Below are 13,739 nucleotides of genomic sequence, written 5' to 3' on the forward strand. Positions count from 1 at the left end.
ATGAACTAATAAAAAAACATTCAATTTAAAACAATAAAAAATCAATGTTATGTGATGAGTTCTATGACAGATGGGTCGCAGAGTGAAAGGTGGGACTCTACAGCATCCGATCACAGTGATCCTGAATATAGGGAGGATCCAAGAGGGTGGTCTGGCAACGTGGATGGAGAGGCAGACACAGTGTAGATTGAGGGGGGTGAGTCCTCGATTTCGTAGATGAGGTGTAAGAATTGGATGATGAGTCTTGCAGGCTGTGTGTGGATGTATGCCTACTTGTAGGGGCACTGGACGAAAGGCTATAGTATTCATCACCATCACAGGGAGGCTGCAGGCACAAAGTGAGCTGGGACTGGCTGATGAGGGTCTGGCTTGCACTTTCATGGCTCCTAGGATCGTTGTGGAGGTGGTTAAAGGATTGTGGACTGTGTTGGGGGGCTGTGGGAGGCCTGGACACCATTTGGGTATGAGTCGTGGGAGTCTCTGTAGTGATGCACAGATGCGTGGGTGTGGAGGAGATGCATCTGGTGGTACCGGCCTCTGGTGAGTTCATACAAATCCTGATTTAGGTTTTCAATCTGGACAGAGAGAGCACATCGTTTAGTTGTAACATTAAAAGACCTATCCTAACATGCATAGGCAATTTATAATCCTGTCTGTGACTCTAAGAAATGGCTTCTTATGCATTAGTGACATCCAGAGGGACACAGACTGAGGTAACTGACGCAAATAGGGAAGAAAACTGGGAACAAGAGAGTGAAGCAAGTTGGAAAGGGGGTCAGAGAAGGACTACGAACTAAGTAGAGCTAGGTTGTAATCAAACAGTTTTCTTTTCTTCTTCAGATTGTCAAATCAACACTCCTGACTTTCATCTGGATTGCAGACGTGCAATCCAGACCTGCTGATTAATTAATATTAACTTCAGACAGCACATACCAGCGTCCATCTGGAACCTCTGGCTGCACCTGCTTTCGCTCTTTTTATATTCAAATTAAGGACAGACTGAGATAGGCAGAAAGTGAGTCTACTTGATTTCCGTGTATGTTTGCCCCTGTAAATCTATAACCATGGCTGTTTATTGCATGAGAAGCCAGAATGTATCAATGAATAAAGATCATGAGTTTCTGTTGGTCTGTTGGTCTGCACTGAAGATGTCAGAGAATCCGTTTGTAAAGACAAAAACAGGAAATCATATTTTAATGTTGAAATAGCATGAAGATTGAATTTTCTAATTACAAATTCATTTATGATTCCGGAATTTTATGTTCAGTCTCTCCACAATACTTTACAAACAGAAGTTGATTTGGATCTCAAAGATCTTCGGGCTCCATTTCATTTGGTCCAATCAGTTTTAATTTAGGTCAAGAGGCTATACCTTACCTTGTTGTTGAGTTGACTAATGATCTGTCCGACCTCCTCCGGCTCCAGCAGCAGAGTAACATTAGCCTGAGTGGACTCTGGACAAATGAGGAGGAGAAAACATTAAGTAGCTGACTTAGGGCAGGTTTAGGCCAGCTTTGTTTATTCCGGTTGAACCGAACCCTGGACATTTTCCCCCTTGGTGCAGTTTGTCTAGGACCGCTGTCATGTGAACTCTGGAGCAGTTCATTTTTGGTGTGAACACCAAACTAATCACAGGAAGCGTACTATTGTATGTGTTATTTAAAATAGTACTTATTTATTATTACTGTGCTATTAAATGTATTATTGTTATTTATAACATTTGATTTTTATGACAATATGTTTTATTACCAAGAAGGTTTTCACTGTTTGCCAATTTGCCTTGGTGTTACATACAAAAACATATTAAGAGGAATTAAAAGAAAGGCAAGTCAAGAACGTAAATATAGAATAGAAAAAGATACATTAAAAATGCCATAACAACAAATATGTATTATATTGTCTATATATCTCGCAACTCTGTGGAATCAGTGAGGCACAAACTAGAAAAAAGCCAAACAAAATGCAGGCAATCCTCCGAGAGGCGCTGTAGAATGGCCACAAAACTAAAAAACTGGTGATGGTTTGGCTTACCGTGGGTGCTGCCTCCTGTACTGGCCCTAGGCCCGGTGCGCTCCATGTTGAAATGGAACATGTGTCCATGGTCTTCAGTTCTCTCCACAACCCTGGTGAAGGGGTGAAGATGAGGAAAGCTGGAGTTAATGTAACAGTAGAGCTTTTTCAGTGAACACCGGAGCCAGCAGATTACCCAGGAATGAGAGCTGCAGAGTCCCATGTTGGTTTGAACATGAGGAGCCCAGCCTGGAGGGGCGACACCTGAGCTCTCTGAACCAGCACTTTCCCATATCTAGGACTTACTGGATGACTTAGGTATAATTACATTATGAATACAGATGGTTTGGGCAGGAGGATAGGGTGCTCTGGTAATGAAATGCAGTGAAATTTGCGGAGATATGTAATCCAACATACAAGTAGATGGTGCAGGTTTCTGAAGCATGACTTTAGGTGTACAGTTCTAAAACACGTTCTACAGCTGTCATAACTAGGGTAAATAAAATATCTTCTTGTTCTTCTTAAATATATAGACATGATGTGGTCTATACCGTTAGATACCAGTGTCAGGTTGATACTGGGTATCTAAGAAAGACATGTAGTAAAGGGGGACTGTTTGACAACACTTAAACAACATCATAACAAACACAGAAAAAGATGCATCATTGTATATTGGTGTGGTTATTAAGCAAACCATGGTCAAATTAATTTAAACTGGACACAAATTCCCAATGCTTTAAAATTTCAGTGTCTGTGGGGGAAAGCACTGAAAAGAAGGAAAAACACTAACATGTGGATACTCATTACACTTTGACACAGCTTTCACAATACCTGGGACCAAGATCTGGGGGTCCAAAGCAGGTGACAGTTGGGATAAGCCGCTGTGAAGGCTTTTGCTCAGCCGCTGACTCTCCCTGGGCGGTGCTGTTCTCTTTTTTTGACGGTGACTGAGGGGTTGAGCTCTGCCTGTGAAGGCCAACAAGGCTGCTGCAGCTGGTCAGCAGGTGATTGCAATGGGAGCGTGTTGCTGGAGGGAGGTGGACGGAGTTGTCAGACTCATCCCCTTGTGTTTCCACAATAGAGGGGAGCCTGGGTTTCTGAAAAACAGCATGCAATGTGCAGCATTAATAACTGTACACTTTCTAATGTGCCTGATTATTTGGAATTTGGAAATACTGGAATAACAATTACATGTTACTTAAATACTTTGAAATACTGGGATCATGTTAAATAAAAAAAAATAGTTACAGCTGATGATATTTTAATCACACTCCCGTTACAAATCTATTAGGCTCTACCCATGGCTGCCTGTGTACTTGTGAATTGGGTGAATTGGGTGTCATTAAGTGGCTTGATTAATAGACCAAACAAGCACTGTAAACTGTATTTTAATAATAAAAAAATAAGGTGTGGCATTCAGCATATAGTGAGACAAGTAGCTAATAAGGTTTCCCTGCTACTGACCAAGTTAGCAAGCTAACTCCAGCTACTGAGTCCTTGCACAAACTGTCCTACAGTACTCAGTAGTAATTTAGCATGTACCAGAAACATGGCACATTTACCTTGAAAACCCAGACATATGTCCACTAAAAGCCAGGAAATGATATACAACAACTGGTGTTGGTCCTGGTCCTGCCTACTATAATATACTTTAAAAACAAGCTTTGGAAATGTATTATCACTTACAAGCAGGGACGTGCACAGACATTGTGGTGGGCAGGGGCTCAAGTGAAAAAAAAGGGCATTTCTTTAAATAAGACAAATATATTAACTCAACAACATTTTTACTTTTCTACAAAAAAATCAGTTCACACAGAGACCACGGTCTTCTTTAGTATTCACTATATCACAGGAGCAGGCAACAGCAAAGCAAACTATGCCACAATGTGCATGTTTTCTATGCTACTGGTTTCAAGTATATATTTATGGCACAGTTTCATTAATAATTTGTTTATTTTTCACAAGGCAATAAATTGTTTCAATTCTTTTGGTGTTATTGGAATACATAACACTTCACATAAATCTTCACACTAAACTGTGGCATTGGGCTGCAGGAATAATTAAAATAAATGTTATTTAAATACTTTTACTTTTTGTTTCACAAGCAAGATGCCAAATGAGCAAAGATAACCTTCAGCTTCACACAGCCAAGCAACAGAATACTGAATTGCCTGAATACATTAATGTCGGGGATAGGCCGGCTTACACAGCTCTGAATGTTGGACACTGCACTTAACAAACATGTGAAATGTGGAAAAGACCTGACAATGTGTGATTGAGGTGCCAGTTACTTATTTAGAAATATTGAATCTGTTAGTACTTATTTCGGAACATTGAAACTTCGACACGCCAACGGCGTTTGATGAAACCTCTAAAGCTTTTCAATTTACCGTCACAGAGGTCTTTAAATTTAATTCCCAAATTTGAAGTCGATCAGAATAATTATCAAGGAGTAGTTCATACAGAGCATGTAAATGGAAAAAAATGTAATTTTCAATTCAAAGTGACTGGCATCAGGTTGGGTTTAGTGTTTTTACTGTATACAACACACGTTTGTAAGATACTGGATGAAGGTTTGTGGGCTGGTAGGCTCGATTTCAGCAGTGTTGAGTTTGGAATTAGGGGAAAAAGTTTAAATAGATGACACAGGTTTAAAATTGTGAGAAAAGGAAGCCTACTTTTAATCATGTTTTCTGTGTGAGTGTATATTTAGTACCTCATCCTGGCTGTCCTCACGCAGGTTGTAGGTGAGGTTGTCTTGGATGTGTGAGGCAAACACACTGGCATACTCGGGGTAGAGAACCAGCACATCTTTCAGGTCACGCACACTGATATACTGAATGTGACAGTATGTCAGCGCCTTAACATCAGCATTGGTCTTGATGACCTGGTCTGTTTCAGGAAGGTCAGATCCAATCAGGTTCCCTGCTTCTAAAATCAAAACACTACATATTCACTTTTTTGCTCCACTTTACACTACACTTTGTGCCAAAAAAAAGTCACTTGACCACAAGACAAACCTAATCTTTCCAGCACCATCGTATCTTTCAGCACTTCCAGAGACCCAGAGCAGACATAGTAGATGGCTCGCAGCACGTCGTCCTGACAGATGAGGTACTCCCCGGGGACACAGAAGGAGTTTTTTATGTGGAGGGAGATTGAGCGCAGACAACCACGACTGGCCCCCCTAAAAACCTGCAGCTGGATGATGTCCTGATTCCGCTGCATGGCGATGTCAGCCCGCAGCTCAAAAGGGAAGTCATGCAGGAGCTGGGGATGTGTGACAGATGTAATGAGGTGTGACGCTGATTGATAATTAGGGAATAAACTGTGTAGCCACAAGTTACCCTTTTTTGAATGCCATGTATTGTGAAAGATCATTACAGTTACAGCTACATAGGGTTGTCAGTGGAATGCAGAACAGCTTTCAGTGCTCAAATGCCTTCCAAACATTACCCTGAAATGTCTTTAGGACAGACAGTACAATGTACAAAGTATTACATGTCAACAACAATGAAAGGGATACCTACCTTGTTGACATCTATACCATTATTGACCGACCATGTAGTCTCGAAGTACTCCATAATGCGTTGTTTTAACTGGTGGGGCAGATGGTGGATACGCATAAAGTCCTTTAGTTCCTTCATGCGTGTGTGGTAGAGAGAATGTCGTGAGTACGTACGCTGGATGATGGCCGAAATGTTACCGAACACCAGGGCGTACATCAGCACTGTGTGGGAGACGGAAACAAATAGTAAGTAAATGTTGATATTACTTCTGAATATTTGTATTTCTAGAAAAAAATATATTCTTTTACATTCTGAATGCTGTTTTTTTTTGGCTATTACAATTTGAATGGATTAAATAGCAACAATAGAAAAATTTACTTTTTAAGGTGACTTTTATTTTTCACTTCTTTTGCTGCTATAAAATAAAAGTATATCGTTACCCAATAATCTACATTTGTCACTGTTAATTTACTTCCTCTGACAAGCAGTCTAAATAAAAAATAAACTCTGCCACCTCAGCTAAAATAATTTGTTTATATTTATATAAAGATGGCAACTAACTTAAAGGCCAGCCTAACCATCCAACCCTGTCAGACGTACCACTGACAAGCATGGTGCAGATGGAGAAGATCATTTCAGCATCGGTGTTGGCAGAGACATTGCCAAAGCCCACAGTGGTCAGGCTGCTCAGGGCAAAGTAAAGGGCGGTGATGTAGGCATTGTACGCCGTCGGGCCACCCACCGTGCTGTTGGTGTAGGGAGTCTCCATACGTTTGCCCAGCTCACTGAGCCACCCTTGAAGGAGGTAGAGGATGAGACAATAATGTTCAAAGACTATGATTCATATTATCTTTATGTCTGTGTGGCACAAGTCAGCTCAGAGCTACAGTTAATAGTAAATGGTTTACCTGGTCTAAGAGAGACAAAAGTACATGTGTGTGACACAAACAAAACATTAGTGTGTCATTTTTTATATCAGCTTTTCATCTTGTTTGAGTTGTCATTAGAGTGCCAGAGTATGGTGGCTGTCACGAGTGAGCAGAGCGAGACATCCCAATGGGTGAGCCATGTGTATTTATAGCTGATTGGGGACCCAACAAATGTCTACTCACTGTATTGGCAAAGTCAACTCTATTATTCTCTCTTATTTGTTGGATTTTTCACCAATGGGTAACTGAATCAAGTCTGGATAGTCAGCACTGTGCTTTTAATAAAATATTGCATTTATTTCCTGTCAGAAGGCACAATGAAGACAATTTATAAATACTTGCACATGGTAAAAATCTGTTTGAACTATTACTTTTAAGGAAATATTAATCCCCCCTTGCTGAACGAAACACCAAACCTGACATTCATACTTCAACAGCTTTAATAAGACTTACCAATGTGCCAGGTCTTACTGTCCTCCATCTCCTTGTGTCCAATCGTGTACCAGATGCAGGCCATCCAGTGTGCCAGCAGGGCAAACATAGACATTAGCAAGGTCAGCACCATGGCGCTGTACTTAGAGTAGCGATCCACTTTCTGAAGCAGACGAAGGAGACGCAGCAGGCGTACCGTCTTGAGCAGGTGGGTGAAGGAGGTCTGAAAAGGAGGGGCAAGTATGGGGGGAATTGAAAAGAAAAAAGAAAGAAGAATAAAGTGAATCCCTTTGCCATGTTATATCTTACAACACACTTTGACTGTATACATACAGATATGTTTTGTTCAAACAAATTTGCTTATCACTATTTTGGAAGTACTCATCACACAGGCAGGCAGGCAGTAGCAGCCTTGTGCAATGTAAGGTACTGTATTCCCAAAGGCAATACATTGGGAAATTGCTGCTTGTGTCAGAAACCGCGGAGGGCAGTGAAAAAAAGACGGCTGAAGATATTGTTGTCCAGTTGTACTCACCATTGGGATGTGGGCGGCATACAGCAGATCAATGGGCAGGGAAGCAGCCAGGTCCACTAAGAACCAGGTGGTGGCGTAGTGTTTGCTAATGGAGCGTGAGTCATACACCACCTTCCCTGACTGGTTGATATAGGTGGTGCGGAAGCTCAGGATAATGTCTGCAAATACAGAGGTTGAAGATAAGTTCCCTACCCCAGTGAGTGAAAGACATCCAGTTGGTGAAGTTTTTGAATTAAAAGGTATCGCTGAAGAGTGTTGAAAGCAGAGCTAAAATCAGTGAAAAGCAGCTCAGCATAAGCTCTTTCAAGTTCATTTTAAGTACATAATGGCAATAATGGCATGATCCATACTCCATACTGAGCAAGTAGGAGCAACTGGTTTTAGTTGAATAGGTTTTCTTAGACAGGAATAATTACAGAACTTTGGCAAAGAACAGAACACTTTACTGGATCATTTTGAGGTTAAGCCACCTCAATTCATCCCTTAGGTGCTTCCCTTTGGAGGTTAACCTGGCATTATCGACCAGGAGGAGTCCCTGGGAGAAACTCAGACATCCTGAAGGTTCTATAAAACCAGGGCTGCCTGTAACTTGGAGGACTTCATGTCTCAGTTTCTCTCGTTGAAAATCTCATGTCACCACATGACAACACAAAAAACTTAACCACAATGTTATTTTGATTCAGATTTTGAGAGCTGATTTGACTCACTTTAGTACTTTAGTAGATAGAATTGGCTTGATGATGGTCCTACCTAGTAGTTAGTGAAAAACTTCTTTCAACACTCACCGATAATAAAGAGAAATTCCACGACAACATCAGTAGCGACAGTGGAGTGTGTTTCTACGGCGGTTTCATCGTATATAGTGAAGCTGATGTTGTAGGGCACGATGACAGCCACGTAGAAAGTGGCTATAAGGATTAACCAGTCCCACAGGACTTTGGACATACTGTAGTGGAGCAGGATGAAGCGGGACTTCTGCACTACTTCCACCTCTGTTATCAAAGGCTTTTCAATTATGCTCTGAAAGAGAACAGGTATAGTAAGTGCAACAATATATTGGTAAAAACATATACACAGTCATCTATGTTTTATACACACACACACACACCAATGTTCTTGACTTTCAACCTTACAATTAAAATATACAAAAGCAAACAAAGCACATTAGAGAAGCTGTAGAAATTAATAACTTGACAACCAGATGATCACGAGGTGGAGTGTTGTGAAAATGAATGATGCCGTGGCAGTGCCAGGATTTTGCAGAACCAGATAATATAAATTTCTTTTGCTCTAGTGTACAGATATGGTAATGCTGCTATTTATATATCCTTGACAGCTTCCTATTGACACTGATAAACCTTTTAAATGGCCCTGCATTAACAATACAAAAATGACATAGACAGGACTACGGTCAGTGAGGTTTAAACTTATTACCAACATTGACACCTGATAATTTCATCTTGGCTTGACTTCATCCCTCCAAATGCCATGCAATTTGAAAGTTGTGAGAGGGAAAGGGGAGACAAATGAGCTGGAATCCAATGAGGTGTCCAGTATCCAGTAACATTGTGGCCACTTCATTAACATGCAACAAGAAGTCTGGTTAATGAAGTCTTAACCTGAAAAGGGCTCTGAAGATGCCTAGTTGAGGGTATTGACTATTTGAAACTAATTCTTGTAGTAACAAAAATAAGAGAAATGCCAGAGAATAACAAAGTAGAGTAATCATGCTCAAATTATTCCCAGTGAAATAAAATTCAAAACTGTATTGATCATGGCTGCTTGACATAGAACAATGGCTTTCATGATGTTTGTAACCACTCTGGAAAATCCAGAAGAAAGACCTTGCTGACTGCCTTCAACAACTGTTGCCACTTTAATGATAGTTCAAGCTATGTCAGCAAAAGATGGACTTTTATTTCATTTGCCTTCCATCACAGAGGTCAGGACACCCATCTGACCACTGGCACTCGAGGCAGTCAGCAAGCACATCCAAATGATTAGAAAAGAAAAGCCCAGCACTGCATGGACAAATATTTCACTGCATGTCACACAGCCACAGCTGGTCTTTGCACTTCACTAACTCACACTGCAGCCCAGAGCTTACTGTCTCAACTACATCTCCCAGCCTGCTTTGGTCTTGAGCAATGAATAAAGTCTGTCCTTTTAGGCTATTGCAGAGGTTCCCTAGACTTTTATGTATACCCCAAAATACTACTTAATGTTTTTCCAAGTGATTAACGTTAGCCTATTCTTCATAGTGGCTAACTGGCCTGAAGAAATGCTGTTGCTATGGTTACCTACAATTAAATATAAAGTTGTCTAAAACTGTTCCAATTGTTTTTGAATATTAGTGATTTTTAATATGTAAATCTGCTATAAACCTGTATTTTTCTCTTTCAACTTATTTTCTTCCCAGATATGATTGTACATTATATCTCTATTGTTTGACACTGTTGTGACCATTAATTTAATATGTAAATGAACAGATAAACTGCTCTTTAATGCTGTAGCTGGCTATGGTAAATCAAAGTGAAACTTTATGTAGGCCTAATGGTGGGTCATTTTAGCAAATAATCTTTTATATCCTGCTTGATAAATTATTTTATATGTAAAACTCCCACAAGGCAGGTCCCCGGTGGAGTGTCTGTCTGGAGTGGCATTTGCTCTGAGTTCATTAACTAGCAACTTAATCAGCTAACTTATTTCGCAGGCTGTTGCTATAGTTATCTACAATTAAATGTAAAGTCTGCATTTAAAACGTGTTTCTGAATGTATACAAGTTGTTTTTAAAAAATATATTTTAGGCCTAAATCTGCTATTCTGCTTTACCCCTGTCTATTTCTCTCATCTTCTTTTTCTTCCCAGATATGATTGTACATTTCATCTCTATTGTTTAACACTGTTGTGACTATATTTAATTTGGAAATAAACATAGGCTAAACAACACTTTAATGCTGTAGCTGGTCGAGGTGAATCCATTTGGAGCTTTATATACTCTTGGGTCAGATAGACTAAATTAATCTTTAGCAATGCATCATATTTTATAACCTGCTTGATAAACTGACTGTTTTATATGTAAAACTCCCACGTCTGTGTCTGTCTGGAGTGGCGTTTGCTCTGAATTAATAAACAAGCATCTTATTTAGCTAACTTATTTTACAGGATAACTCTGAAAGTACAGTATTATATCCTTTAACTTACCTGAAGCCAAACTGTCCAATGGGCAGCCATTTGTTCCTTTTTCTTTAACGTTACTTTTATAGTAAGTTTAATTTTGTAAAGCTAGATTATTTTTACAACCTAGAAAGAACTGTCCTGAAGTGCAAGTGTTGTTGCTATGGTTATCTACAATTAAATATAAAGTCTGCATTTGAAATGTGGTCAAACTGTCTCTGAATGTATACGTCATTTTTTTAAAAACATGTTAGGCCTAAATCTGCTATTCTGCTTTACCCCTGTCTATTTCTCTCATCTTCTTTTCTTACCACATATGATTGTACATTTCATCTCATCTCACAACACTGTTGTGACTATATTTAATTAGGAAATTAAAATATAAACAACACTTTAATGCTGTAGCTGGTCGAGGTGAATCCAATTGGAGCTTTATATACTCTTGGGTCAGATAGACTAAATTAATCTTTAGCAATGCATCATATTTTATAACCTGCTTGATAAACTGACTGTTTATATGTAAAACTCCCACGTCTGTGTCTGTCTGGAGTGGTGTTTGCTCTGAATTAATAAACAAGCATCTTATTTAGCTAACTTATTTTACAGGATAACTCTGAAAGTACAGTATTATATCCTTTAACTTACCTGAAGCCAAACTGTCCAATGGGCAGCCATTTGTTCCTTTTTCTTTAACGTTACTTTTATAGTAAGTTTAATTTTGTAAAGCTAGATTATTTTTACAACCTAGAAAGAACTGTCCTGAAGTGCAAGTGCTGTTGCTATGGTTATCTACAATTAAATATAAAGTCTGCATTTAAAATGTGGTCAAACTGTCTCTGAATGTATACGTCATTTTTTTTAAAACATGTTAGGCCTAAATCTGCTATTCTGCTTTACCCCTGTCTATTTCTCTCATCTTCTTTTCTTACCACATATGATTGTACATTTCATCTCATCTCACAACACTGTTGTGACTATATTTAATTTGGAAATTAAAATATAAACAGCAATTTAATGCTGTAGCTGGTCAAGGTGAATCCAGTTGGAACTTTATATACTCTTGGGTCAGATAGACTAAATAGAGGCAATGCATCATATTTTATAACCTGCTTGATAAACTGACTCCCACATCCCTAGTGGATGTGTCTGACTAGAGTGGCGTTTGCCCTGAGTTAATTAACTAGCAATATAATCAGCTAACCAATATCACAGAATAACTCTGAAAGTACAATGTTATTTTGTTTTAACTTACCTGAAGCCAAACTGTCCACCGGGCAGCCATTTGTTCAATTTTCTGAGTTTAATGTAGAGTTTTTGTAAAGCTAGATTATTTTTTAGAAAGAACTGGTGCAAGTGCTGTTGCTATGGTTATCTACAATTAAATATAAAGTCTGCATTTAAAACGTGGTCAAACTGTTACTGAATGTAAACAAATAATTTAAAATATATAACTATATGTTAGGCCTAAACTGCTATTCTGCTTTACCTCTGCCTATTTGTGTCTTATCTTTTCTTCCCAGATATGATTGTACATTTCATCTCTATTAGTTTAACACTGTTGTGACTATATTTAATTTGGAAATAAACAACACTTTAATGCTGTAGCTGATTGCTCTGAATTAATTAACAAGCATCTTAATTAGCTAACTTATTTCACAGGATAACTCGGAAAGTACAGTATTATATCCTTTAACTTACCTGAAGCCAAACTGTCCTACGGGCTGCCATTTGTTCCTTTTTCTTTTCTTTTATAGTGAATTTAATGTAGAGTTATTGTAAAGCTATATCATTTTTTACAACCACAACCTAGAAAGAACTGTCCTGAAGTGCAAGTGCTATTGCTATGGTTATCTACAATTAAATATAAAGTCCGCATTTAAAACGTGGTCAGGGTTGGGGAGTAACGGATTAGGCTTCATGTAAGGGCGTTTCCTAATCAAGATACAAAAATAAAGTAACTGTATTCCGTTACAGTACATTTTGTAAAAATGGGGATTACTTTTAATCAGATTACTTTAACCACAAAGTTTCTATTAAACAGAAAAACTGAAAAACTGTAAAAACCACAGCTAGTGAGGGATCTGAGGAATAAAAAGAAACATTAAAATATATATTCCAATTGAAATCTGGCTGAAAATTTTCCTATTCGTACTAGAACCAATAATTCTATATGGTAGTGAAATCTGGGGGCCAAAACTTAATAACGAATTTGACAAATGGGACAAAACAATCATAGAATCTTTCCATACAGAGTTCTGTAAGAGCATCCTGCAGGTGCAGAGAAAGACACCAAATAACCTGTGCAGAGCAGAGCTAGGCCAATACCCCTTCCTACTAAAAATACAGAAAAGATCACTTAAATTTTACAATCACTTAAACTCAGTTAACCCCCAGACATATCATCACAAAGCCCTAACATACCAGGAGCTGAAACCAGAGAAGAGTCCCCTCAGCCAGCTGGTCCTGAGGCTCTCTGCAGTAAGTCCCCAACAGCCTCAGGACAGCAACACCAGACCAAACCAAATTATCAGCAAGCAGAAAGAAAAATATATTGAATACTGGAAAGAAACGACCAAAACACAAAGTAAATTACAATGTTATCTGACCCTAAAAAGAGAATTCACACTGGCAAATTAACTGAGTACAATAAAATGTCCCAAATTAAGAAAAATGTTGACAATATACAGACTGACTGAACACAGCCTGGCCATAGAAAAGGGTCGCCACAGACAGAGCTGGCTACCACAAGAGGAGAGACTCTGCTCCCAGTGTGACAGGGGACAGGTAGAGACAGAGCTGCACTTTCTAACCTCATGCTCTAAATATAAAACACAAAGACAAAAACACTTTGCAAACATTTCCCAAATATACCCCGAATTCGAATTCATATCAGACACACAGAAACTCCCCTATTTACTGGGAGAAATAATTGCTGCAAAATATGTCTCCTCATGCCATGAAGTGAGGACAACCAGTGGAACCTCAGATTAACAAATAATTGTACAGATTTTCAAATTATTATTATTTTGATCATTTGATATTTTAGTAATTGTTTTGTTTCTACATTTGATACTGATTTCTTTTTTCTTTTTATTATTTTTAATCAATTAATTCTTTTTATATATATATATTTTTTTGTCTATTAAT

The 13,739-nt window shown here is 38.7% G+C and overlaps 1 protein-coding gene across 1 annotated transcript; it reads right to left on the reverse strand.

The window, feature by feature from the left end:
• Positions 1-230: 230 nt before the first annotated feature.
• On the reverse strand, positions 231-12,320 carry LOC119914979 (potassium voltage-gated channel subfamily H member 8-like). Its single transcript, XM_038734523.1, has 12 exons — positions 12,291-12,320; positions 8,201-8,435; positions 7,416-7,573; positions 6,902-7,103; positions 6,120-6,314; positions 5,541-5,740; positions 5,031-5,280; positions 4,727-4,941; positions 2,842-3,107; positions 2,032-2,123; positions 1,378-1,454; positions 231-575 (listed from the first exon to the last, which is right to left on the reverse strand). Exons 1-12 carry the CDS (start codon positions 12,318-12,320, stop codon positions 408-410), a joined length of 2,088 nt encoding a protein of 695 aa, XP_038590451.1. The 3' UTR covers positions 231-407.
• Positions 12,321-13,739: the final 1,419 nt, after the last annotated feature.

The sequence above is a fragment of the Micropterus salmoides genome, unplaced genomic scaffold, assembly GCF_014851395.1.
Source record: "Micropterus salmoides isolate LMB-PRFRI ecotype aquatic unplaced genomic scaffold, ASM1485139v1 Ms_hic_scaffold_20, whole genome shotgun sequence".
NCBI classification, from domain to species: Eukaryota; Metazoa; Chordata; class Actinopteri; order Centrarchiformes; family Centrarchidae; genus Micropterus; species Micropterus salmoides.

Excerpts from the sequence above, each read along its gene's own strand:
- LOC119914979 (XM_038734523.1), bottom strand. The coding sequence starts at position 12,320 with ATGGCAGCCCGTAGGACAGTTTGGCTTCAG. Across the intron at positions 6,315-6,901 it reads CAGTAAGACCTGGCACATTG|GGTGGCTCAGTGAGCTGGGC; the intron begins GTAAGTCTTATT and ends ACCTCCTTCAAG. Across the intron at positions 4,942-5,030 it reads GATGGTGCTGGAAAGATTAG|AAGCAGGGAACCTGATTGGA; the intron begins GTTTGTCTTGTG and ends TTTTGATTTTAG.